At 43.2% G+C, this 27,686-nt stretch overlaps 2 protein-coding genes across 2 annotated transcripts in view; one reads left to right on the top strand and one right to left on the bottom strand.

The window, feature by feature from the left end:
- Positions 1–12,474, top strand: part of LOC120516974 (calpain-1 catalytic subunit-like) — a 102,997-nt gene extending 90,523 nt beyond the window's left edge. The window contains exons 21-22 of the mRNA XM_039739015.1: positions 7,881–7,939; positions 11,505–12,474. Of these exons, the coding sequence (XP_039594949.1) occupies positions 7,881–7,939; positions 11,505–11,531 (86 nt within the window). The 3' untranslated portion in view covers positions 11,532–12,474. The remainder of the gene's footprint in view (positions 1–7,880; positions 7,940–11,504) is intronic.
- A 13,456-nt stretch (positions 12,475–25,930) lies between these two features.
- Positions 25,931–26,751, bottom strand: mrps28 (mitochondrial ribosomal protein S28). Its single transcript, XM_039738086.1, has one exon. The coding sequence runs from the start codon at positions 26,710–26,712 to the stop codon at positions 26,155–26,157; it is 558 nt and encodes a 185-aa protein (XP_039594020.1). The 5' UTR covers positions 26,713–26,751; the 3' UTR covers positions 25,931–26,154.
- Between the last annotated feature and the right edge of the window lie 935 nt (positions 26,752–27,686).

Raw genomic sequence — 27,686 nt, 5'->3', positions numbered from 1 at the left:
CACCATGCCATCCCTTTCGAAAAACGTTATTTGAAAATAATGTTATGTCAGGCAAAGTCAGTAAACTGCATCAGTTTGTTTTTTTGACTACTTTATTCCTTAGGCAGTGCCATGAATCAATGAACTTAATTTAGTGATCATTTATACTGTCTTTTTACTAGGGTGCCATTATGAATGTAGAGAAAAGCCAAGCAAAATGACCCCTTTTATTGGCTAACTAAAAAGATTACAATATGCAAGCTTTCGAGGCAACTCAGGCCCCTTCTTCAGGCAAAATAAACTGGTCAAAAAATTAAAGGAACACTTTGAAAACACATCAGATCTCAATGGGAAAAAGAAATCCTCCTGGATATCTATACTGATATAGACTGGGTAATGTGTTAGGAACGAAAGGATGCCACATCGTTTGATGGAAATGAAAATGATCAACCTACAGAGCCCTGAATTCAAAGACGCCCCAAAAATCAGAGTGAAAAAGTTATGTGGCAGGCTAGTCCATTTTGCCAAAATTTAATTGCAGCAACTCAAAATTGTACGCAGCACTTTGTATGGCCCCGTGTTCTTGTATACATGCCTGACAACATCGGTGCATGCTTCTAATGAGATGACAGATGGTGTTGTGGGGGATCTCCTCCCAGATCTGGACCAGGGCATGACTGAGCTCCTGGACAGTCTGAGATGCAACCTGGTGGCATTGGATGGACCAAAACATAATGTCCCAGAGGTGTTCTATTGGATTTAGGTCAGGAAAGTGTGGTGGCCAGTCAATGGTATCAATTCCTTCATCCTCCAGGAACTGCCTGCATACTCTCACCACATGAGGCCAGGAATTGTCGTGCACCAGGAGCCACTGTACCAGCATAGGGTCTGACAATGGGTCTAAGGATTTCATCCTGATACCTAATGGCAGCCAAGGTGCCTTTGTCAAGCCTGTAGCGGTCTGTGTGACCCTCCATGGATATGCCTCCCCAGACAATCATTAACCCACCACCAAACTGCTCATGCTGAATGATGTTACAGGCAGCATAATGTTCTCCATGGCTTCTCCAGACCCTTTCACTTCTGTCACGTGCTCAGGGTGAACCTGCTCTCATCTGTAAGGCACAGGGCACCAGTGGTGCATCTGCCAATTCTGGTATTCTATAGCGAATGCCAATCGAGCTGCATGCTGCTGGGCAGTGAGCTCAGGGCCCATTAGAGGACATGGGGCCCTTGGGTCACCCTCATGAAGTCTTTCTGGTTGTTTGGTCAGAGACATTCACACCAGTGGCCTGCTGGAGGTCATTTTGTAGGGCTCTGGCAGTGCTCATCCTGTTCCTCCTTGCCCAAAGGAGCAGATACTGGTCCTGCTGATGGGTTATGGACCTTCTATGGCCCTCTCCAGCTCTCCTAGAGTAAACTGCTTGTCTCCTAGAATCTCCTCCATGCCCTTGAGACTGTGCAGGGAGACACAGCAAACCTTCTGGCAATGACACGTATTGATGTGCCATCCTGGAGAAGTTGGACTACCTGTGTAACCTCTGTAGGGTCCAGGTATCGCCTCATGCTACCAGTAGTGACACTGACTGTAGCCAAATGCAAAACTAGTGAAGAAACAGTCAGAAAAGATGAGGAGGGAAAAATGTCAGTGGCCTCCACCTGTTAAACCATTCCTGTTTTGGGGCCATCTCATTGTTGCCCCTCTAGTGCATCTGTTGTTAATTTCATTAACACCACAGCAGCTGAAACTGATTAACAACCCCCTCTGCTACTTAACTGACCAGATTAATATCCCATAAGTTTCATTGACTTTATGCTATACTCTGATTAAAAAGTGTTCCTTTAATTCTTTTGAGCAGTATATAATACAGAAACTGGAGTTCCCTGTGTTTATATACGCACTAAGACCAGTAACAACATTGGTAAATCTTTAAATGAGAAATCTTAAATGTAAAAAATTAATAGATTCATTAAGGCTAGGGTTAATTTAACAAGAGAGAGAAGAACAATGTATGGTCAAGATCTTTGGTTTAACGTAGCAACACAGATGTTCCTGTGGCGGCCCACTTCAACAGCCATGGACACCGTGAGAGGGACGTTAAAGTCACAGTGCTTATGGGCAACTTCAGAACACAGCAAGAGAGAAAAGAATGGGAAGTCAAACTCATGTTAAAATTTAATACATTACAACATGGCTTGAACAGAGACAAGAGTTTTATAACCAGGTATGAGGACTGTTTGCATCTCTCAGACTGACACAGACAACCTGACCACAGACCCACATTGTTTTGAAAAACTCATCACAAACTTCAAAGGACTTTGTTGGACAGTTATCTTATCTAAAGATCTTGACCGTACATTGTTCTTCTCTCTCTTGTTAAATGAACCCGAGTCTGAAGGAATCTATTAATTTTTTACATTTAAGAATTCTCATTTTTAAAAACTGTCACATACTTGAAAGAAAACAAAAGTGATTACTGTTTTTTTTTATTATTATATGGCCATTGTTTGTCTATTTATGACGATAATCCTCTTCTTGGGTGCCAGTATGGTATCCATTTTCTTATTTGGGTCCTCCAATTAAAATGTCTTAAGAGATAACGGCCAAGCTGTCCCAATATCTCGTCCAGATGCCTTATAAAGGTTGTCAAGGCTTCAGCCGCTTCACTAGCAAGATGGTGTGTCACAGCTACTACTGTGCCTCCGTAAATATTGAGATTAAAATACATAAGTAATTGGATAAAAGCATCCTCCTCTTACTCTGTGCGGTTACAGCAGCATTTCGCTGAAAATAAAAGTCAAATTTCCTGGTAAACACCAGCGCTTTGTTAAGCAGCCTTCTGGTAAATCTCCAGCTTGCTGAGTGATCAGCCTTGTGGCGCCTCGCCTTTTATTAAACTGCAGACTCCCTTCCCTTGGCAGATGGTGGACAAACACAGACGTTAAATACAAAATGACACAATAAAGGGAAAAACAAACCATCAGGTTCGAGGGTTTTATTAGTCTAAAGTGCGTTGAGGACGTGAGGCACATCTGACTCTTCGATTTTAAAATTTATGAAGTTAGAATTTGTTTTTACTTCTGCATGAGACATTCCACTTGTGTCTTCCTTTATAAATACTTGGCTGAAATATTTATTCAGCTCATTTGCTATTTCCTTCTCCTTTTCAATGATTTCTCCATTCGTGTCCTTAAGATTTTTGAATTTCTCTTCAGTTCAGTTCTTTGTCTTCTCTTGTGTTAATTCCATGTGCTTCTTTATCACATCCTCGTGGTGCAGAATTTATTTTGTTCACAGCAGATGTTGTGTCGTAATAAAAATACAAGGACTGGTTGTTACTATGGGGGTGGCACAGTGATCAGCTCTGCGGCCTCACCGCTCCACCATCTTGGGTTCAAGTTCTACCCAATGCATGTCCTGCGTAGAGTTTGCACATATGCACAGATATCTTGAAGTAGCCCAGTATCCTTCCACATTTGAAGGTTAGGTTGCTTATCAGGTCTGCTTTAACCCTGCTTGAGGGCGAGTGTGTCCAATAATGGGTCAGCCATGTTCAGAATAGTGGTTGGATAAACTCCAGCCTGCTGTGACCCTTAACCAGAAGGTCCTGATTGGAATACGAATGAACAAATGAACATTAGAACACTCTAGACGAGAACAGGCCATTCAGACCAACAAAGCTCACCAGGCCTGTCCACTTGTTTCTTCTAAAAAAACATCAAGTCGAGTTTTGAAAGTCCCTAACGTCTTACTGTCTACCACACTACTTGGTCGCTTATTCCAAGTGTCTATCGTTCTTTGTGTAAAGAAAAACTTCCTAAAATTTGTGTGAAATTTATTTACCCTTAAGTTTCCAACTGTGCCCCCATGTTCTTGATGAACTCATTTTAAAATAACGGTCTTGATCCACTATACTAATTCCCTTCATAATTTTAAACACTTCAATCATGTCACCTCTTAATCTTCTTTTGCCTAAAATGTAAAGGCTCAGCTCTTTTAATCTTTCCTCACAATTCAACCCCTGTAGCCCTGGAATCAGCCTAGTCGCTCTTCTCTGGACCTTTTCTTGTGCTGTTATGTCCTTTTTGTAACCTGGAGACCAAAACTGCACACAGAACTCCAGATGAGGCCTCACCAGTGTGTTATAAAAGTTGAGCAGAACCTCCTGTGACTTGTACTCCACACACCAAGGCGCTATATAACCTGACATTCTGTTAGCCTTCTTAATGGCTTCTGAACACTGTTAGGAAGTTGATAGCTTGGAGTCCACTACCACTCCTAAATCCTTCTCATAAGGTGTACTCTCGATTTCCGACCGCCCATTGTGTATTCAAACCTAACATTTTTACTTCCTATGTGTAATACTTTACATTTACTGACATTAAATTTCATCTGCCACAAATCTGCCCAAGCCTGTATGCTATCCAAGTCCTTTTGTAATGATATAACGGATTCCAAATTATCTGCTAATCCACCTATCTTGGTATTATCTGCAAACTTAACCAGCTTGTTACTTATATTCCTATCTAAATCATTTATATGTATTAAAAATATCAGCGGCCCTAGCACTGATCCCTGCTGGTCACCACTCTTAACATCGGCCAGTTCTGATGAGGTTCCTCGCGCCATCACCCTCTGCTTCCTGTGTTTCAGCCAATTCTGCACCCATCTAAAAACATCACCCTGAACTCCCACTTCTTTTAACTTGATGCCCATCCTCTCATGTGGCACCTTATCAAATGCTTTCTGAAAGTCCAGATAAATAATATCATAAGCTCCACTTTGATCGTATCCTTTTGTTACCTCCTCATAGAATTCCAGCATGTCAGTAAAACACGACCTCCCTCTTCTGAACCCGACCCATGCTGACTGTTCAGAAAATCTCCTGTCCTTGCCAGGTGTTGCTCAATCTTATCCTTAATAATTCTGTCCATTCATTTTCCTGTGATGCATGTTAAGCTTACTAGCCTATAATAATTCTTTACATTTATACAGCGCTTTTCTCACTGCTCGAAGCACTCAGCAATTGCAGGTTAAGGGCCTTGCTCAATGGCCCATCAGAGCAGAGTCCCTTTTGACATTTACAGGATTCGAACTGGCAACCTTCCGATTGCCAGTGTAGATCCCTAGTCACCCTTTTTATATAATGGGATGATATTTGCCATTGTTCTTCGGAATCTCTCCAGTGCACAGTGACTTCCTAAAAATGTGTGTCCCTGAACATACTGAATGTTGTAATCAAAGTATGTATCAAATGCTAAGGCTTCTATTAATCCCAGGTAGTTTATAACATAACATAACTCTTAAGCCCACTAAGTCCAGTTCACGGTTGTATGGGATTCGGGTCTTTGTCATCTCTATGGTAGCAAACGAGGAACCAACACTGAATGGGGCGCACTTTCACCTGGCCAGTTTGTAATATCTATGACCATCATGCTCACCAGAAATATTAAAACCATTAGATGTGATTTAACTGTTACAATAAACTGGAACCTTCAACCAACATCCTCAACCCCCTCTTAATTCTGTTCAGGGTTATGGTGGGCCGGGACCTAACCTGGATACATCAGGCACAAGGTAGGAAACAGCCCTTGACCGTCCCAGTTACACACACGTCAATTTGGCATTATCAGTGGAAATCCTGCAAAGGAGTTGATATTGGTCCCATTTATTAGGCAGTGGTTTATACTGTAAGTCTAATAATGCATTTCTGTGTATTTGCATGATAGAAACCTTTCAATTATCCAATCGATTGACCACTGATGTAAACCGTACAATTTTTACTCCACATGACTTGATTGGTGATCGGTTAATTGGCCAACCTCAGCAAATAGCTTTTCTTCAGTCCCTTTTTTTTTGTAAGCTTTACGGTGATTTTGTTGTCATGATCCTTTAATCAATGTGCTCTGTACCTGACGAAGTGCACGTGTCTTTTTTGGGACCAGAATGCCCCATAAACTGAGAGCAGCCAGGCAGATTATGAAAGGAAAGGGAATATCAGAATATTGGGATTTTCCTTTAAAGAAGGTAGAGAAAGAAACTGAGAAAAGAGAACGTAAGGGATCATCGTGTGCTTGGAGGGGGAACGGCAGACATGTGTGGAGTGTAAGGAAAGAGAGGTGCGTCTTCAGTAGGAATCGAAAGAGAAGCTGCCTAAATGAGTTCAAACCATTTCATTTTGTTCAGTAAAATAAAATGTCTCAGTCTGGGTAATGAACGAGTTTGTGTTCAGTACAGCAGCTCATATTTAACTTAACTTAACTGCCATCGTAACTTAGTAAACAGTAGGCCCGTTAGCTTGATTTGTGTATTTTGCATGTAAATTCATTAAGCAGATGTAAAGAGATCAGAAAGAGCTGGAGAACCAGCAGGTGTTCCCCAAATAATCAAAAGAGCTTTTAAAAACAAAATTAAAAAGCATGCCATACTGCAGAGACGTCTTTTCAGACACAAGTCTTCTATTAGATGGCCAGAAAATGTTGGTCAAGCTGTCTTCAGGTGGAAGATGCGGGTTCGTTGGGGACACGGGGGCAGAATCGGGAAGTCATGGATGTTCATCTGTCAATCTTCCACTCTGAAGGGGGAGGAAGAGGAGGGGCATTATGGGACAGCGCCAACCCATGACCCCGCGTGGAATTACTATTTGATGAGCCCTTAAGTTGTCACCCAGACACACGTGTGACATTTGTATTTGCTTGATAAACATCTTAGGAATATTAAAATTGTGCCTTTTAATTATAAGAAGTATTATTTTCTTTTATGTCATATGTATCATGGATACTTATTTTGTGTTTTATTAATTTAAAAAGTACATATTTTAAGAGGCATGTGCTTATTTTAGCGTTTTATGGTTACTGAACAATAGGCCTCTATATTATAATAAAATAAATCTTGGGGCGAGATTCAGACTTTTTTTTCAGAGAGATTTAACTAAGCCCGGGGCCGGAAATAAAAGACAAAGAGTAGATGACAAAGTAGAACATCGTAAAGAATTCAAAAACGTTGGCGTGATACACACGCAGAGCAGGTTAGAGATAATGGAAGTACTCAAATTTGAAAGTCTCCAAAAACTGATAGTAAAGATCGCATTAGCGCAAACAAATGGAAATTATTACTCAGTCAAATAACGGAACAGCGAAAAAAGAGATTGAACAAATTATGCGGATTTAAACTTTAAGTCGGAGACTTGTAGATCGTCTAATTTGTGTTGCCATCAGGAAAGTGGTGTTTCTTCCCAATGGCGATGCGTATCCGTGAGAATTAAAAGATTTGTTGTTTAGTGAAAGAGAAATCCACATACGTGAGCGGCAGAGACACAAAGTGGCCGGCGGGTTGGCAAGCGAAGCGAGCAGGCGGGGAAGCCCCCTAGTTTTCTTGATTTAAATTGTTCAATTATAAAAACACTTTAATATAAAAGGCTTCTACTCACCTGGTTATACAGGAGCTTAGTGGGGGTAAAAAAAACATGTTAAAAGGATAACGAAAAACTGAGTATGCAAAATTGGTTATTATATGTCTGTTAGTGTCAGACTGCTGCCCCGTGGTTTTGTCTTTGCACACTTATATGACTCGTAAGCCATTTTGGATAGAAATGTCATCTCTAGAAATAAAAGTAAATTATAATATTGACACCGCAACCTTAACAGGACAAGCGGGGGCCATAGGATGACATGAGACGAGATGAGGTAATACTGACAGAAAGAAATAACCTGTAAAATATGATGGCCGGGGTAAAATGAGCTTAGAAATTCCGAGACTGTAGAAACGGACGAAGACGATTAAGAGGGGACGCACTAGCCGCAGATTAGAATGGCGTTCTTGTTTCATTAACCACTATTATGTTACATGTATTTACAGTATGGATACATGTGTGACTAAACTGTTGATCTGTCACTTTTAGGATTTTTTAAGCACATTGACACGGATGGAACTGGCACTGCTGAAATGACCTTAACAGAGGTGAGTAGTGGGACCAGAGCCCATGCCAGGAAAGAGGGAACTAATCCTGTAACAAACTGGACTGGGAGAGAAAAAGATTAATACCACGGTTGAGGCGGCACAGGGTCTCAGTGCCCAAGCGTCCCTGGTTCAGATAAAATGTGACCGCTTCTTAGGGGGTAAATCCTTTTTTTAGGCACTGTACCTGTTTGTTAATCCACTCACCCACCAGCAATATTTATTTATATTTAAATGTATGGCCATGCCACATGAATCCTGTTATCCATATCTGCTCACTCAGACACGCAGGCTGCAATTAAGGTGATTGGACTTGTCTAGATCATCTCGGGGTGGCCTTTCATGTTGGGTGGGTCAAGTTAACTTCTGTAAACCCGTCAGTGTTGTGGTGGTGTAGCTTTTCTGTTATACTGCACCACCAGGCCTGATCAGGGCGTGGGGATCACTTTATATTTACGTTTATTTATTTGGCCAACACTTTTATCCAAAGCAACTTACAACACTTGAGATACAACTGGTTCAATTTTTTTCGTTTTTCCCACTTGGAGCCCAGGCAGGTGAAGTGATTTGCTCAGGGTCACCCAACCTCACGGGTTGAAGTCCAAAGCCTTAACCACTCTGCCACACTGCCTTTGTGGTGCAAATGCAACTTATGATTAATCTTATGATCTACACTAATATTTAAAGGTGTTTTTTTTTTTTTTCTTTTTTCAAACTCTGGTGCAAATTCCATGAAGGTCCAGTTTGTTTAGGTACATGTGAACACCACAAGCGTGGACCAAAACAACTGGCCCGAGACTCTTTGCCAAGGGTGGTCTCTGCGCAGTGCCAAGCAAACCCTGGAGAGGTTCACATGAGCTCTGAACGTCATACGACACGGGACTGATTTAACTACATGAAGTGCTGTGCATTATGTGGGACATTTTGTGTGTCATGGTAGTCATGCTGAGCATCTGAGAATCTCATTCATAGCACAAGGAGTCAGTCCGGGGTTAATGTGGAGCATTAAAAACAAAAAAGAGATCAAACAATATGCACACAATTCCTCGCTCAATCTGAGCAGCAGTAGATTCAGTCTCCGAGCCTCACACACACACACACACACACACACACTGCAGCTCAGCAGGTTTGGTAGAAATGTTCTTGTGTTTGGGACAATCAGAGCGCATACAAAAGTGGCAAGAAACAAACAGCAGTGCATTGTGAGACCGCCGATCAAACGTTCTAATCTTATATGATTACACCAAACGCACAAGTGAGGCACACATTCATTGACGTGTTAGTCAAGCATTTCAAGATAGATAGATAGATAGATATGAAAGGCACTATATAATAGATAGATAGATAGATATGAGAGGCACTATATAATAGATAGATAGATAGATATGAGAGGCACTATATAATAGATAGATAGATAGATAGATATGAGAGGCACTATATAATAGATAGATATGAAAGGCACTATATAATAGATAGATAGATAGATATGAGAGGCACTATATAATAGATAGATAGATATGAGAGGCACTATATAATAGATAGATAGATACTTTATTAATCCCAAGGGGAAATTCACATACTCCAGCAGCAGCATACTGATAAAGAACAATATTAAATTAAAGAGTAATAACAATGCAGGTATAACAGACAATAACTTTGTATAATGTTAACGTTTACCCCCCGGGTGGAATTGAAAAGTCGCATAGTGTGGCGTCTCCTCAGTCTGTCAGTGGAGCAGGACGGTGATCGGCAGTCTGTCGCTGAAGCTGCTGCTCTGTCTGGAGATGATCCTGTTCAGTGGATTCTCCATGACTGACAGGAGTCTGCTCAGCGCCTGTCGCTCTGCCACAGATTAAACAAACAAATGTTAAACATTTATAACAAATCTGTGCGAAAATCAAGACTGTAGACATGTGATTAGAGATCAACTAAATTGAGGTTACTAGAAAATACATCCCATCATGCGGTTATTTGAAGATTTTGTGACTGAAGCTGAAGCACATCGGCGTAGGCCGTCAGCAGAGCTCGACTTCTGTTTGAAGCGTGTCCTTCAGTGCAGAAACTCAGAAGTGCATCATTTTCAAGTAATAATAATTCATTTCTTTTATACGGCACTTTACATTTCTAGTAAACCACAAAGTGCCACATAAAAAAATTTAAACAAAGACACAACAAGATGAAACAATAATTAGAGGCAATTTTTGTTAATATGCTTTCCTAAATAGAAGAGTCTTTAACTGCTTTTTAAAAAACAGCCACAATCTGCTGTGTTCTCCGGTTCTCTGGTAGGCCATTCCAGAGCCGTGGAGCAGCGACTGCAAAGGCTCAGTCACCCATTGTATGAAGTTTGGCGGGGGGGTGAAGGCGGTACGCATTTGCAAGACGAAGTAGTCTTCCAGTTAATAATTATGGAAAATACAGTGGGGCCCCAATACCCGCTTGGATATTCTTTTTCAGAAGAAAAAATGTTTCTGCCCAATGAAAGAAATCCGGGGTGGTCATTGCCATGTTTGGAAGTTCTCAATGAGACACACAAACAAACTAACTGGGATTTAAAACAAATGTCCGCCAATTTGGAGCAAAGCAAACGGCCTAGTAGTGTGAATACGTCTTTAAATTTTAAAGAAATGCTCGGCGGTAGACCGACCACCCAGCCAGAGTTGGTACTGCCTTCTGCCCAGCATGTCTCAGACAAACTAACTGGGATAAGCAGACTTGGGAGAGTACTGATTGAATACATAAGTACAGTAGGACCTTGGCTCACGACCATAATTTGTTCCAAAACTCTGGTCGTGAACCAAAGCAACTTCCCCCATAGGACGTTTTAATTAATCCATTCAAGACCATACAAACTGTATGTAAATATATATTTTTTAAAGATTTTTAAGCACAAATATAGTTAATCACACCATGGAATGTACAGCGTAATAGTAAACTAAATGTAAAAACATTCAATAACAGAGAAAACTAACACTGCAAGAGTTTGCGCTACAGTATAGCGCTACGAACCGCCAGCTAAAAGCACTTTTTAAAAGAGTTTTAAGCACAGGGAAAAAAAATGAACATTTGAAAAAATCCGTAATTTAATAAACAACCAAGAAAAGTAACATTGCAACAACGCACGCTACGAACAGATCGCTGGAAACAGAAGTGCAAACAAAATCAAGCCCAGTGCGTTCTTTAACTGCCTTCCTACCTTAATGCGTCGAGCTCTCTCTCTCACGCTGCCTGTGTGTCTCTCTCGCACTGTGTGTGTGTGTGTGTGTGTGTGTGTGTCTCTCGCACTACCTGTGTGTGTGTGTCGCGCTCTCTCGCTGTCTGTCTTGCTCGCTGCACAGGGAGAGACTGAACACGTACAAACTGAAAGGGAAACTGGCTTGTTCGTATATCGAGTGCGTGGTCGTGAACCGAAGCAAAAGTTTGGTGAACTTTTTGGTCGTAAACCGAGTTGTTCATGTACCGAGGTTCCACTGTAAGTAAGCGAGTGAGTGAGTGAATTAATGCTTTTACGAATGTTCCCTCGCAACTTTCAGTTAAAAACAAACGTTTGTTTTTTTTCTTGTTTCAGTGGCTGATGATGACTATGTGTGGTTAGAGAAGAAAAAGCAGAGAAGAAACGAACCGCCTGTCCACCCTGCAAGTGCCTCCCTGCTACGCCACGTCACTCCTGTACCTTGCTACTAACCCAAAGTAATCTGCGTAACCTTTAAACTTGACAAACGGGACTTGAAGTTGGGGCCTTATGTTTTCTACAGACAATTCAGGGCGAATGTGATTGTTTTGCTGCCAGTAAATTTGCCTTTCCTTGTAATCCTCGGATGTATGATACTTTTTCGACGCATGGTGCTGCAGCAGGCCTCATGTTTGACCACACAGAGCTAGCCACCTGTAAGCCATATTTTAATGAGTCCCACACAACCTGTCCAGTCAGTTTGTATTTTCAGACTAAAGACTCCCCTCCATACACTGTAGAAGGTGCAGCAGTAAGTGGTATCCCCCCATATTAGTCGTCATGTAGCATCCTTGAATTTGAAATCAAGTACCTCTTTTGCATGTTGTAGCTGCCTGCACTTGAACCCAAACCATATGTAGCGAAACTGTAGTGAGGACCTGGGGTCCCAGTGCCGTACGGCCATCCGCACTTGACCACACATCACACTCGGGAGGACGAGCTGCCAGTGCATTTGTGTGTGTGTATAAAGACTAGGGCTGAATTATTCTGCAAAAAAAGTGGCATTCGTTCAGTAGCATTAGTAGAACACGTCAGTTACTTCAGGGAACTCCAGCGGGGAGAATACTGAAATGTCCAGTCCGGCACTTGATTTTATTTTATTTTATTTTAAACCCTCACAGTGTTTTCAGCCTCTTAGAGTTTTTATTATTTTGAAGAAGTTCACACTAAATACAAAAAGGCAGTATTTTTTTTCTTACTCAGAAATATGCAGAACAAGTATTGCCAGCTGTATTACGTCCATAAATTGTTGTCATTATCGTCATTCTTTTGCCAGCAATAAACGGGAGGCCTAACCCCAAATATGTGACGATTTCAGCTTTTATGCACCCTAATCTGAATTACCGTGTGGGGCAACTTTGACAGACGCAGGCCTAACTGAGCTCCTCGATCCCATTCGCCGACTGAAGTCGAGAGTTGAACGTCCCGACTTCCTACTACTCAGTAACTTTTTCTACATGTCTGTGGTTACCTGCGTGAAGATTAACATTCAAACCTTTGTTTAAACGTCACCCTTTGCTAGTTCCCGTCGGTTCTTGTGGACTCGTTTTCAAGGGGAAACCTTGGCTTAATCGGCCCACTTCTCCAAAAAATTTGGAGGTGACGCATCGATGGGTACAATAATGGATCACGTCTCAAAATCATTTTTTGCAATGTAAGAAGTATTGTTGAAAAACGCTACACGGCGAAAGCATCAGAACTGGGCAAACAGTAGAAAACGTTTGTACGGGAGTTCCTTCATAATTACCAAGGTAAGTTTAACCTTCCTAAGCCAGTGTGCGAGCGTTTTCATCGAACTTGTTTCGGGTTTTTTTTCGACAAATGTCAGTGAATTGAACTATAGAATAAACAAAGCAGATAAGCGGTAATCGTATAAAATAACCGTGTTTGACCAGTGTTTACCTGGCGACCATTTATCTTTACGTTGCTTCCAAACGTTTTGATCACGTTTGTTGTTTGTGAGTTTTTACCTTCCTGCACGCAGACATACAGCATTAAAACTTAATGATTCATATTTAGGGTTGCCAGATTAGAAAATTACAAATATGGGACACTCTTCAAATCTCTCTCGATATTACTATATATATATATATATATATACTCAGCAAAAAAGAAACGTCCTCTGACTTTCAAGTGTTTTTACTTTCAGTAAACTTAACGTGTAAATATTTGTATGAACACTAAAAGAGTCAACACCATAAGACATAAACTAAAAATGTTTCACAATGTGTCCCTGAATGAAGGGAGGCTCAAAATCAAAAGTACCAGTCAGTATGTGGTGTGGCCACCAGCTGCTTGAAGTACTGCAGTGCATCTCCTCCTCATGGACTGGACCAGATTTGTCAGTTCTTGCTGTGAGATGTTACCCCACTCTTCCACCAAGACACCTGCAAGTTCCTGGACATTTCTGGGGGGAATGGCCCTAGCCCTCACCCTGCGATCCAACAGGTCCCAGACGTGCTCAATGGGATTGAGATCCGGCTTTTCCACTGCGAGGATGATCAGCTGTCCTTCCTGTCTCCCTGTAGTGCTGTCTTAGGAGTCTCACAGTGCGGACATGGCAATTTATTGCCCTAGCCACATCAGCAGTCCTCATGCCTCCCTGCAGCATGCCTAATGCACGCTTCACGCAGATGAGCAGGGACACTGGGCATCTTTCTTTGGGTGTCTTTCACAGTCGGTAGACAAGTCTCTTTAGTGTCCTGCTTTTAGAACTGTGACCTTAAATGCCTACTTTCTGTAAGCTGTTAAGGTCTTAACGACTATTCCACAGGTGCATGTTAATTAATTGATTATGGTTAATTGAACATGCATGGAAAACATTGTTTAAACCCTTTACAATGAAGATCTGTAAAGTTATTTGGATTTTTAAAACATTATTGTTGAAATACACAGTCCTGGAAAAAGGGAAAGTTTCTTTTTTTGCTGTATATATATATATATATATATATATATATATATATATATATATATATATATATATATATATATATATATATATATATGTATAAATGCTCCCTACACACCCAGACCAATATATTATATAAAAGTAGAGACATCAGTTAAAACCATAAAGCAAGGATTTTAATGGTTTATGAGGAAAACAAAAGTAAAATCATTTGAAAATTATTTACTGAAAGTGCAATTACATACACACCACAGTTTGCTTCAAAACAGCTTCTGCCTTGTTTGATAAATGTCCATTCTCTGGAATATTCACGAAATTTACACTCACGTTTTGGCATCTTAAGATGGATGGATGAGTTTTTAAGTTAAGAAAAGAGGGCCGTGACAAGTAGGACCAACACACTTTGTCGACAGTCGCTGTATGTTGTAATGCTGATCCAAAACTGCACAGCAGCGCGGCTGGACAGCAAAACGGTAAGAGTGTCGATGTCCTCAGCCAACCGCAGCAACTGAACGAGTTGCAAACAGGCAGCAAACACTCATTTCCTCGTTACATTTGAGTTATTTTCATCAAGAAAATCTGAGAAAAGTCAGTCAGTCAGTCATTACCTAACCAGCTATATCCTAACACGGGGTCACGGGAGTCCGCTGGAGCCAATCGCAGCCAACACAGGGCGCAAGGCAGGAACAAATTGTGGGCAGGGCGCCAACCCACTGCAGGACACACATTGTCCCTCACACCATGCACACACACACACACACACACAAGGGCCAGTTTAGAATCGCCAGTCCACCTAACCTGCATGTCATTGGACTGTGGGAGGAACTCCACGCAGGGGGGACACCAGGGAAGCGAACCCGGGTCTCCTAACTGCCGGTGCTATCACTGCGCCACCTTGCTGCCCCGAGAACAGAAAGTATACTTACTTATAAAGTTACAACTAAGTACCGTAAGAAGGTAGTAAAAATATATTTTTATTACGAAATTTGGAAATGAACTAAATACGGGACAAAATGATCAAATATGGGACATGTCCCGTATATAAGGGACGTCTGGCACCCCAATTCATATTGTTAGTCAGAACAAAATAATAAAGTTAGATATGCTGACCAGGAACGATTGGTCTTTGCCATCAGCGCACACTCTCGCGTTAACTCCAGGACAAGCATTTGCGATTTCTGTGTCAATGCGACCCCGAAGCAGTACCGTATGCGCCGGCTACAAACAGAGGTGCTGCCATGATGAGGTCCTTTCTGTCTTTCAATTCCATGGATCCATTTTGCTTATCAGTGAAAAAGTAGCTGAAACTCAGGCAGGCATATGTTTGAGTAGAATTTGAACACAAAGGGACACGACGGAGGCTCTTCTTCTGCGATTCTGCCCTTGTTTAGGATAACCGGATGAAAGTGAACCCCCCCACAGGAGAAAATACAGAAGTGTGAAAAGTGCGAGTCGTGTACTGTGAGCAACATAAAGAAACGTAAGGGGTCCTCAAAACCTGAAGGATAATGACCCCCAAGAATACGGCACTCTGTATAGAGCTGCTTACGTTCCGACAGCTTGTAGTGCGTGTCCAGATCATTCACATGATTCAATAGAAATTTATAATTACAGTTTATTATTTCTGTTTGACTTTTTTAAAACTTCAGTGTTTCATTTGGCTGCTTTTTAATGAACATTTTCTGTTGTTCGCTCCCTCTATTGTATATGAGTGAGTGAGGATTAGTAAAAACAAAAAGTGCCAGAACAAAGGACAATAAAAGTTTAAGAAAGAGCCACGACTTCACTTGTCATTTCTACTCTTGGGATCATCGTCTCCTGAAACAGCCAGAAAAAGAAGAAAATGCCTCAAAAGATTTCAAACCTTCAAGATGAGGAAAGTGCAGCACGAGTACTTTTCAAGTATCAACTCTGTTGGGATTTACAGACAGACACAAATAGAGAAATGATTTTGTATTGAATTGAAGTAAAAGCCCAATCATTTTCTATTCACCCCACTTTACATTTCCAGCACAACCCTGACCAGGTAGGTGTAGGCTGAACATGGCCACTAAATCGGAGCGGTTTGGTGCCACCTAGTGGTGCTTCTCCCGGTCAGCTGCTCTGTCTCGTCTCTCCTGTCGCTGGCACGGTGTTTGGTTGCCATAGTAACAGTCCACCATCTTGTTTATCGTGTCAGACCACGTGGGTGGAGTATCGACTTGTAGACAGTCGCTCGCTGTAAGGTAACGATCACAGAATAAGCTCATCACTCCGCTCGGCTTGTTTTAATGTTTTCTTCTGAACAAAATAAAGGAGAAAAATTAATAAGGATGGTGACCACACATTTAAAAACTCTGAATGACACAATAAAATAAAAACAGCAGTGTTCATGTTAAAAAAAACAAACTGCCATCATACACTTCAGTATTTGTTGCTTCAGGTAGACATTTCCTGTAATTTTCTAATAATGTACATATTGTATTTGGCTAATATCTGTTATGGTGGTGGACAACAATCAGAGTGACGTGTTTGGTCCTTCACCACCAATAGCAGCGTCTTCCACCCACTCAGTGGTCCTGGAGGATAGAACTTTACCAGAGCAGCAGCGCTGCGTCCCACCCCAAACCTGTGGCTGATCCGGACAGCCAGACCACGGCGGATCAGACTCCTACAATGAGGCCATACTGGTGTTGGAAACGAGCAGAAAGCATCACCCGTCCACCACAGGGGTCAATCCAGGGCCGTTTGAAGGAATTTGGGGGCCCCAAGCAAAATGGACATGGAAGCCCCCCGCACGCACGCACGCAAAGGAACCACAGCACAGCCATACATATTTCTGCTAGCCTACCTGCTGCAAAATTGCACCATTTGTACAAGACAAGTAGAGCAATTTTATGTGTGTAATTTATCACTTACCACTGTCTTGTTTTTTCTTATCCTCCTCTTCCTTTCTCTTCTTTCTTTTTTGGCTTCCTGAAGCATAATTCCGCTTCATGACTGCCGAGGAAGTTTTGTATTTTGCCGGCAGCAGAGATCGCGTGGTTGGCTGGCTGCTGTCAGCGAGGGGGGCCCCCTTGAGGGGGGTCCCGATAACAGTGTCAATTGCACTTTACTGCATTCACTATCAATGGGGCGCTCACACAGTTTGTCGCTGCATTTTATTCTTGACCAGTCGTTGTCTTGGGGTCCCAGGCCAGCTCGGGGCCCCAAGCAATTGCTTGGTTTGCCTGCCTTGTCGCGACGGGCCTGGGTCACTCACTCAGAACTGTGGTCTTCAGTACAGCAGATCTGGGCCGCAGTGGCTGTAAGGCAGCATTATTAACCATTTTATAATACTGCATAAATATTCTATTGGCGGCAGCGCACAAATATCTTAAACAGATGAAAATGCAAAGCAATAAAAAAAATAAACACGCTCAGCACTCGTACTCTGGTGCTGTGAGCCATTACCGTAGCTTCAATCTCACTGAAGGACGGTCTCATAGTACGTAACGCATGCCTGCTCTCATACCACGAAGGAAAAAAAAAAAAAAAAGTACGGCAAGAAGAAGATGAACTAGTGGACTAAGGGGTCCGTCCAGCGGTGAGCTGGTGGGATGACAGTGTCACGCAACTGGCTGGCTATCAAACAGTATATATGTTCTCATCAATATGTGAAATTAGGCATTGTGTAGAATACCTAGGAGATTTCTAGAATGCTGAAAATTGGGACATGGAAGAATGAAACAGTTAAAATTTCAAATATTCCCTAGGCATTATGTGCAATGCCGAAAGGCAAACCGGCAAGTACAATACAATACAATACAGTTTATTTTTGTATAGCCCAAAATCACACAGGAAGTGCCGCAATGGGCTTTAACAGGCCCTGCCTTTTGACAGCCCCCCAGCCTTGACTCTCTGAGAAGACAAGGAAAAACTCCCAATAAAAACCTTGTAGGGAAAATGGAAGAAACCTCGGGAAAGGCAGTTCAAAGAGAGACCCCTTTCCAGGTAGGATGGGCGTGCAGTGGGTGTCAAAAGTAGGGGGTCAATACAATACAATATACACAACAGAACAATTCCTTAAGACAGCATAATAATAAAAATTTTAGAAGTATGGTTTAACAGTAGATGATATGACATAATTAGGTTTGGATATTTTTAGAGTCCTGGAGACCTCATCCATCTAGCTGCCTCCCCATTTGGCCATGCCACGGCTGAAACATTGCTCCGATGAAAGGACCCTCTTTCCCATGATTCCTGTGATCCTCCATCAGGGATGACTTTACCATAGGCAGGCAAACAACTTGGCAGGTGGGCCGTGGCACCAATGGCCACATTTGGGTACCGAGAAAAGAAACAGAATAGGTGAGGGTTAGTATTCAAATATAATTATCATGTTACTTATGTTATAGTGCTAATGACTAACAACAGAGATGCAGTCTGTACAGTTAATCAGCAGCTCTAGTCAGGATATGCTAAACTGAAGTAGTGAGTCTTCAGCCGGGATTTAAAGGCTGAGACCGAGGGGCATCTCTTATGGAAGCAGGAAGACCATTCCACAGTTTAGGGGCCCTGTAACTAAAAGCTCGACCTCCCACTGTTATTTTATTAATCCTTGGAATCCTAAGCAGACCGGCATCTTGAGATCTTTATGTGCTCAGGTTTGTAAGTCATGATAAGTTCAGACAAGTAAGCGGACCTTGGCCATTTAATGCTTTATATGTTAAAAGGAGGATTTTGAAATCTGCCCTAAATTTAACTGGGAGCCAGTGTAAGATTTAAGAACTGGGTTATGTGTTCATATTTTCTTGTTCTTGTAATAATTCTTGCAGCGCATTTTGGATTAACTGGAGGCTGTATAGAGAACAGTTTGAACAGCCAGTGAACACCGCATTGCAGTAGTCAATCCTACTAGAGATAAATGCATGAATTAATTTCTCACAATCCTGTTTATTTAGAAAGCGCCTTAATTTCCTAATATTTTTAAGATGGAAAAAACAGGTTTTGGACGACTTTGTAATATGTGCTTTAAATGACATGCTAGAGTCAAAGATAACTCCTAGATTGCGGGCTGATTCAGTAAAATTAATTGGGATTCCAACTGAGTTAAATGACGACAAAATATTGCTGTGATCAGCGTCATTCCCTCCAACAATTAACATCTCTGTTTTATCTGTATTTAAAGACAAGTAGTTCTCATTCATCCATTCCTTTAATTCACTAACACAACTAATTAAAGACAACATCGGAGAAACTTCATTTGATTTAAATGAGAGGTATAACTGGGTGTCATCTGCATACGAGTGAAAATTAACATGATGTTTCCTAATGAGAGATCCCAGTGGAAGCATGTAAAGTGAAAACAGTAAAGGTCCCAGTACTGAGCCCTGCGGGACACCATATTCAACTTCTGTGTATAATGATGGAGTCCTGTCTGCACATTTCTGTACATACTGGAATCGATTTGATAAATAAGAATTGAACCAAGCGAGCACGGGGCCTGTAAGTCCAACATCGTTTTCTAGCCTGTGCAGTAAAATAGAATGGTCAATGGTGTCAAACGCTGCACTTAAGTCCAACAACATAATTACAGTGGAATTTCCTTCATCAGAGGATATCAGAATGTCATTTACAACCCGTGTTAGTGCCGTTTCTGTACTATGGCCAGTGCGAAAGCCAGACTGGAATTTCTCAAATAGATTGTATTTCTGTATGCCTGGGGAAACTCCAAGTAACACAGTTATTTCATGCTTTGCCTAAAAACATCACACATTCTATCGAATGGCTTGCCATTCTACACAATACCCGCTTTTTGCACACACATATATAGCGTATAAAGGTGCAATGGGTGGCAAAGTGGCCCATCACAACTGCAGATGGTGACTAACGAGGGGTTATGTGACCTCATATATCCAATTCAGCATTACCTGGTGATTCCAAATTGAGTGAGTGTGTGTGTGAGAGAGAGAGTTTGCCCAATGTGAGACTGGCATGACCGGTTCCTGCCTCTTCCTAGTGGTGCCAAGATGGGCTCCAGCCCCTATGATGCTGCACCGAGTGTTCAGCCAGTAGATTCTTCTTGACACTTGACAGATTGCCGCCCATTCTGGAGGTTTACCAACATTTTGTGACCCCACAGAAGCCTGTGGTCGTGTGCAGTGGAGGGGAAGGCAGATGTCTGAAAAGGTTGAAAGTGTGCCCTCTAGTGGACACCTAAATTGTGTGCCTACAGCTTTTCAGCAGCTTATTCTGGATTCCCAACACAAGCTTCATTGCTAAATCTTTTTCGGCGGAGTCAACAAATGACAACTCCAGAAATTTTTATTTTGAAATTTGACATTGAAAACGAACAGGCAGGAAGTCATGTCTGTTACAAACTATGTGGAAAAAATGAAGAAGTTTAGAAACTTACCTGAAAATTTATGAATGAAAACAAGCTCGCCCTCAACAGTAAGTGGAATTTGGGAGATGTCGTACTAGCCTGGCCCACTGAACAGAATTTGGAAATGCGAATGACAGCGATTTAAAGAAACAGAAATGTTCTTTTAGAACTTTAGAAAGAATTGTGTGTGGAGTTTGCATGTTCTCCCCGTGTCTGCGTGGATTTCCTCCCACAGTCCAAAGACATGCCGGTTAGGTGCATTGGCGACCCTAAATTGTCCCTAGTGTGCCCTGCAGTGGGCTGGCACCCTGCCCAGGGTTTGTTCCTGCCTTGCACCCTGCGCTGGCTGGGATTGGCACCAGCAGACCCCCGTAACCCAGTGTTAGGATATAGCGGTTGGATAATGGATGGATAGATGAGAACAGACCGTTCAGCCCACTAAGCTCACCAGTCCTATTCACTCAATTCTTCTAAAATAACCTCCCTAAAGTCCTGCTGCCTACCACCGACTTGTTCGCTTATTCCAAGTGTCTGTGGTTCTCTGTGTAAAGAAAAACTTTCTAATGTTCGTGTGAAATTTACCCTTAACAAGTTTCCTATTTTAAAGTCACAGTCTCGGTCCACTGCACTAATTAATTCCCCTTTATAATTTTAAACACTTCAGTCAGGTCTCCTCTTAATCTCCTTTTGTTTAAACTGAAAAGGCTCAGCTCTTTTTAATTTTCCCTCATAACTCATCCATTTTCTGGATTGATTAAAGCCAAACTGCTTTCAGAAGGAGAAAAACATAAAACTCCAGCCTGGGTTTGGTTTTCTTACCTTACACGACGCCAGCCTCCGTTCCCCACAGAATTGTCATTTCATGAACTGCAAGCTCCAGACGACGACTTGAGAGTCTTCACTCCATCCATTCTCTCGGAATGACCCATCCATCCATTTTCTGGACTCACTCTTACACGAATGGTTGAATCCAGACTGGCAGCACTGGGCACAACTAAGGGGCCCGCTTTGGAGGAGACGCCACTCCTGGGCTGAGCACACCAACACGGGTACCCACGCTGAAATGTCTGGGAGCGACCCTGGTGCACCTTTACGACAAGCCTGTGATGGGCACATTACTCAAGGAGATGTGGGAGCCTCCGTATTAATAAAATACTTTTACATAAAAAGAAAAGAAAAACACACTCTGCAGTCTTTCAGGGCATCGGGTAGTCGATAAGCTTTGTGCAGGCGACGTTGGGTTCAAAGAGCACAGACAAGCGTGTCAGATGCAGACAGCACTGGATTTGACGAGGATCTTGGTGGGATTTTGAATTCTGGTTTTACAATAATTGGATAAAATGAGAGCCATTAATGATCGAGAGCCGGAAAAAAAGTGTGTAGCCGTTTGGATGAAAGCGTACTTACGGAGTGTAGTGTCGGGTAACTAAATACAGCTGTAAGAAACATCATCCAATGAAGGACCAAACGCAACCAGGTCTCCGAGGTTCTGTGTGTGGCCGGGGCAAAGAGATGCCACTTCAAGGGCGGGGCGGGGCGGGGGTGGAGTCTATCCCTAGGGCAGAGACTTGTGGGTAAATTCACTTCACTCAGACTCTCAAGTCCACTCTACGGTTTTCCACTCCTCTTGTTCAGTTATTCAGATCTCTTGGTATTGCGTCAGGCAGGAGTGGCACTCTGCCCAGGGATTGTTCCTTCCTTGTGCCCAGTGTGTACTGGGATAGACTTCAGCTTTCATACAGCCCTACTCTGGAGAAGTGGATTTGGAAAATGGGTGGTTGTATCAGCCACTTCTATTCTCAAGCCCTCTCTGACTCCTAATGTGTTCCACTTGGCCGCTGCGCTTGCTGACTGGGCACTGAATAACGCGATCAATCAGGACCTCCTTGCATCTTCTGTTGCTTCCTGCACTGCAATGTGAATACTGTGATAGTCTTGTCATAGATAGATAGATAGAAATGAAAGGCACTATATAATAGATAGATAGATAAGGCACTATATGATAGATAGATAGATAGATAGATAGATAGATAGATAGATAGATAGATAGATAGATAGATAGATAGATAAAGGCACTATATGATAGATAGATAGATAGATAGATAGATACTTTATTAATCCCAAGGGGAAATTCACATAATTGTCTTCTTAGGATACCCAGGACAGCAAAAAAAGAATAAATAGCAAAAGTGGGAAGCACGTCAGCATAGGTTCATACAGTCATCGTTGTTACAGCCCAACGAAATTCTTACTTGTGTGTGCTAATCAACATCGGCATCAACCCATCGCCCCTCTGGCACCATTAGTGAGTTGACCCACTTTGGGATGAGGTGGGTAGGAGCTTCAAGGCAAACACATGCAGGTTACAATGATTTGTGACTGCAAATGCATGCCCTGCCATCACCCACAGCCCTGAACAGAAATGAACAGTTTGGGGTAATAGATAAAGGGAGAGTCGAGCCAGTAAACCGATTCAAATCCAAATCGAGCAGGACCTCCATATGCTGAAAAGAACACTAAAGGGGACGAGCCCCCCGAAACAAGCAGGAGCTGAAGATGGCTGCTTTAGAGGCTTGGCAGAGCCTCACGGAGAAGATCCTCAGCACCTGCTGGTTGATGTCCGGGAATCACAAACTTCAAGCAGTCGTGGCATGCCAAGGATATGCGATCAAGTCTTCAACATGACGGATTTCGTAGACCTGCCATTGCTGTGTCCAAACATGACGGTGTCCTGAAACGGGAGGACTGCGTAGGATAGCGTTGTGTGACCGAGAGGTATGCAAACCCCCTTAAATGAAAATCTGCAGTGTGCACTTTAATCACAACGACTGAGTTATTCAATTTGTAATTTTAAACAGTGGAGCAGAGAGGGAAATCACAGAAAATGGGTCTTTGTTCTAAACACCATGGAGTTACTAGCGGGGCCGACAATGAAGCTGGCGCAGCCTGTCAGTGTTGCTTACCCACGCTACTCATTACTAGGACACAAAAAGGCAAATTAATAAGAAAATAGCAAAAGAGAGTTAAGCATTTAAAACTACAGCAAAAACAAATATTTCACAATGTTTTATACACAAAACAAAAAAAAAAAATCCCAGTGCTGTGCGTTGCTGAATGTGGAGTCACAACAGAGAAAAGACGACCCGCTAGTTAAAGGAGATCAGTTAGAAAACTCGCTGGAACAAAAACCTGCGGCCAAGGGGGAAAAGATTAGGGAGCTCTGTGCTGGTCCAGCGTATCCCATCACACGACGAAACAGCTTAGGATCCTGGGTGGCAGCCCCCCAGTCCAGTCCACCCTCCGGAAATGACCCTCTATCTACTGCAGCCAGGTGTTATGTGGCCGTCCCCTTGGCCTGGTCCATCTGCAGGGATACTCAACAACGAGGATAACCGGACCACCCTCGGGGGAATCGCGCCACATGGCCGTAGTGCCGTAACGGACGCTCCCTCACAATGCAGGTGATGGGCCTCATTCGAGACTCCGTGAGCAACACAAAGTCAAGGATTCTCCGTAGAGACACCGGACTGAAGGAGTCCAGTCTTCGTCTCAGGTCACTGGATAGCGTCCATGTCTCACAACCATATAGCAAGACAGGAAGCACCAGGTCTCTGAAGACTTGGACCTTCGTCCTTTTGTAGAGATATCGGGAGTGTCGCACGCCCCTTTACTGCAACCTCATGACCCCCCAATGCTCTCCCAATCCATCTACTGACTTCATAGGAAGAGTCACCAGAGACATGAATGTCACTGCCAAGGCAAGTAAACCTCTCGATGAGGTCGACAGTCCCTCTGCAGACAGACATACTGCTGATGGCCGTGCCCATGAGGTCATTAAAGGCCTGGCTCTTGGTTTTTATTCAGGACACTCGCCAGCCCAGACACTCAGACTCCTCACTCAAGTCTCTCGAGCGCCCCGATCAGAGCCTCCATCGACTCCACGAATATCACAGCATCGTCAGCAAAGTCAAGATCTGTGAATGTCTCTTCACCAACAGATGCCCTACAGCCACTGGACCCCATGACCCTGCCCAACGCCCAGTCCATGCCAGCACTAAACAGAGTAGGATTAAGAACAGACCCCTGACGAATCCCAGAATCAACTGGGAAAAACACAGGTGGGGCACTCAGGACTAAATCTGAGAAGTCCTGAATTTAACTTTTTAAGTCAAAGGGGTGATATTTTAACGTAGTTAAGCACACTAGTTACATCCCAGTTTGATTTCTTACCTGGCTACTGCCTTTGTGTAATGTGGGCATTCCCTCTCTCTTATTGACATGGGGGGCTTTCTTAGATCTCCACCTACATCTCAAAGATAAGCGTATTAGGTTAACTAATACTACAAATATCATCTTGTAGGTTTATGGACCAGCCTTCACCTACCAGGGAGGTCACTGAATCCCAAAAATCGCCCCAGCGTTAGCTTGTGTACCCCGTCCTGCTTTGGCCACAATGCGGTCAGATTAGGTGTGGGATCCTCACAATGCTGAGTGACACAAGCAGGTTCTAAAAAATGTGTCTCCATATGGAGCACCTCATAGCTTTAAGAACATGGACTCAATTTCAAAATTGGCTCAGTCTTCCCCCCCACTTCCAAAGACATTGTGAATAGGGGATGGCTGGGCGGGCCAGCAGGCACACATAATGGATAGAGAACATCAGCAGATGGCCATTCCAGCCATCGATTCCTAATGGAAGAACAGGGGATGACCACCTCCCATGTGCCATGTGTTTCCCCAAGTACAATTGGGGGGCAGCAATCCTGTGGTGTAGCTCCTGTTTGGACACCCGCAGGGCAACATGGGAGGGGGGCAAGTGAGGTCCTTGGTGGGTGCTTTTGGAAGGAGATTCCACCCGAGCTGGAAGTGCCTCCTCAGCACAGAGCCGACACACCCCTGCTCTTAAATGGAGCCCTCCGCCTTACTCAGGCAAGTCTGATTAGGGAGCGTAGGAGGACAAAGCTTACCTGGTAGGAGGAAGAAAACAAAAGTATTGTGTATTCTGGACTGTGGAAGAAGCAACCCATATTGGATATATTATGCAAAAAATAAAAGGACATTTGTGCCTGGCACTGTGGCCGTGCAGTTAAGTTTGGGGTCTCTGTGTTGCCCCTTAGTGAACACAACGGATGTTTGGGCCAACTGGCCGATCTACACTGGCACCTTGAGGGTACTCATTGATGGACCCTGCCTTGTTCCTGATGCGGGGGACACGGACCCCCAACGACACTAAACTACCTTAAGCAGGTGCAGAAGATGGACAAACCGCCACTGAGCCAGCTGTGCTCCTGGAGGTTCGCATTGCACGTTGGTTTCCACACCGTGACATCGTATTCAAATCAAGGCGTCACACTATAAGCTTAAATCGGTGTTGATTTTTTGATCTCACCACCAAAACGTCTATTTACGTTGAAGTAAAAGGTCGAAAAAAATTCTCTACTACATAACTGAACACCTAAGTCTATAAAAACGTTTAATGACACAATCACAAAAATTAGCAAAACCACGCAACGTCTTTTTTTTTTTAATTGGGATTCTTTACACTTTGCGAGTTGTGCAACTGAAAGGCGACGCGATGCGCCCACTGCTCTCATTTACCTCGACCCCGGCGTTTGTCCAGACAGCCGTGACGCCGCGCTGTCATGTCATTCTTACTGGAGGGCAATTTAAATATAAACGCACACCAAACTCCACGAGTCCAGTCTGCCAGCATTTCCGTGTAAACGTCCAAGTCAACTCTGCTCCTTCGCCTTGGGGTCGCCGCTCTCCACCAGTCCCAGCAGAACGGCGTCCGCCTCCAGCAGCGTGGTGTCGGTATGCGCGCCCAGGAAGCGGGAGGTGAGCTCCAGGTCGAGCAGCCGCAGCCGCACTCGCACGCCCCGCTGGTACTTCTCTGGCTCTCCCGCTGGTCTTTTACACACGCAGTGAAACTTGCCCCCAAAATCGATATACAAATCGTCCTCGACGACGTGAAAGATCTTCCCCAGCACGATTTTATCCTTGGCAGGTCCCATCTGCACTAGCGGTGAGCGCCGCAGGAGGGACGCGAATGACTCGCGTGTCTTGACCGAGGGCTTCTGTTTCTGCTGCAGGTCGCGATGAAGTTCGAATGCCGCCGCAAACCCACTGGGTTTTCTCTCCTCGGATTGAACCGCCTCGGCTGTCTGCCCGGGACCGGGCTCTTCGCTGACACCGCTACTGCAGAGCCGCCTGAAACTCAACAGAAAAGGACGGAGTGACGACCGGCCCGCTTCAAAACGAACGGGCATCGCTTTGTACAGCGCAGCCATTTTCTCTTCCTGACCTCTGAACTCGGAAGTAAAGGAAGTTTCTTCTTCATGTTTTATTGGCGGCGGGCAAACCAACTGAAAAGGTGCTTTACCGCTACCTACTGATTGGAGTGAGTAGAAGAGTCAGGATAATGAACGCAATGCCTACCATTTACATACACATACAGTATACATACAGTACACAACCTCCTCTGTTAAATTAACATCCAACCGGTCTAAATTAATCGCCTTATATAAACCAAAAAGTTTCAAGTATTTGTGTTATGAACCATCTGAACTCACCTGTTTTTTTGGCTCCAAATATAACGTGCCGTTGGACGAGTCTTGATGTCTAGTTATGCAAGACATCGACATTTTTGCCCACCCCCCTCCATTTTTGGCCCTCTAGGTCACAAAAAAAACCGAATTTCTAGTTCATGTTGGTCGTTTTTTATGTTTCAAATGAGACCCTGATGATAAACCAATTGGCAGGGCCAGCATGTAGAATTTGCTGCCCAATTAACTCTTGAAACTCAGCCCCATTGTTTTGGACCCACCAAACAATAATGCATTTTTTTAAAATCTGCATAACATCATTCAGTTCCTTATTTCAATAATTAATGTGAAGTGCTTTACTATTAAAATGTTGTGTTCCATACCCCAATGTTTATCACAACACCCACAACCAAACCTTTCTTGAACATCAGGATTGAGTTGTGTACAATTTGGTGGCATACAGTATAATTTCCTCCATACGTGTGTGCCACGGCAGGTCACAGCCCCAGAACTCAAGTGAGATGGGCTGAAGGGTCGGTCACGTGTCATAATTCTCATTTTGGACACTGTGAATTGCTCTCGATGGGATTTTTATGGGCATTTGCAGTGTTCATGCTTTTTTTATCATCAGCTTCACCACACCACATCATGATCTGCATTGAGTTAGCATGCCCTCCACATATACATCTGCACCTCTTTGAAGCCACCTGGTTTCCCCC

Source organism: Polypterus senegalus, chromosome 16, assembly GCF_016835505.1.
Source record: "Polypterus senegalus isolate Bchr_013 chromosome 16, ASM1683550v1, whole genome shotgun sequence".
NCBI classification, from domain to species: domain Eukaryota; kingdom Metazoa; phylum Chordata; class Cladistia; order Polypteriformes; family Polypteridae; genus Polypterus; species Polypterus senegalus.
The sequence above is the reverse complement of the archived record's forward strand: the minus strand, read 5'-3'. Positions and strand labels throughout refer to the sequence as shown.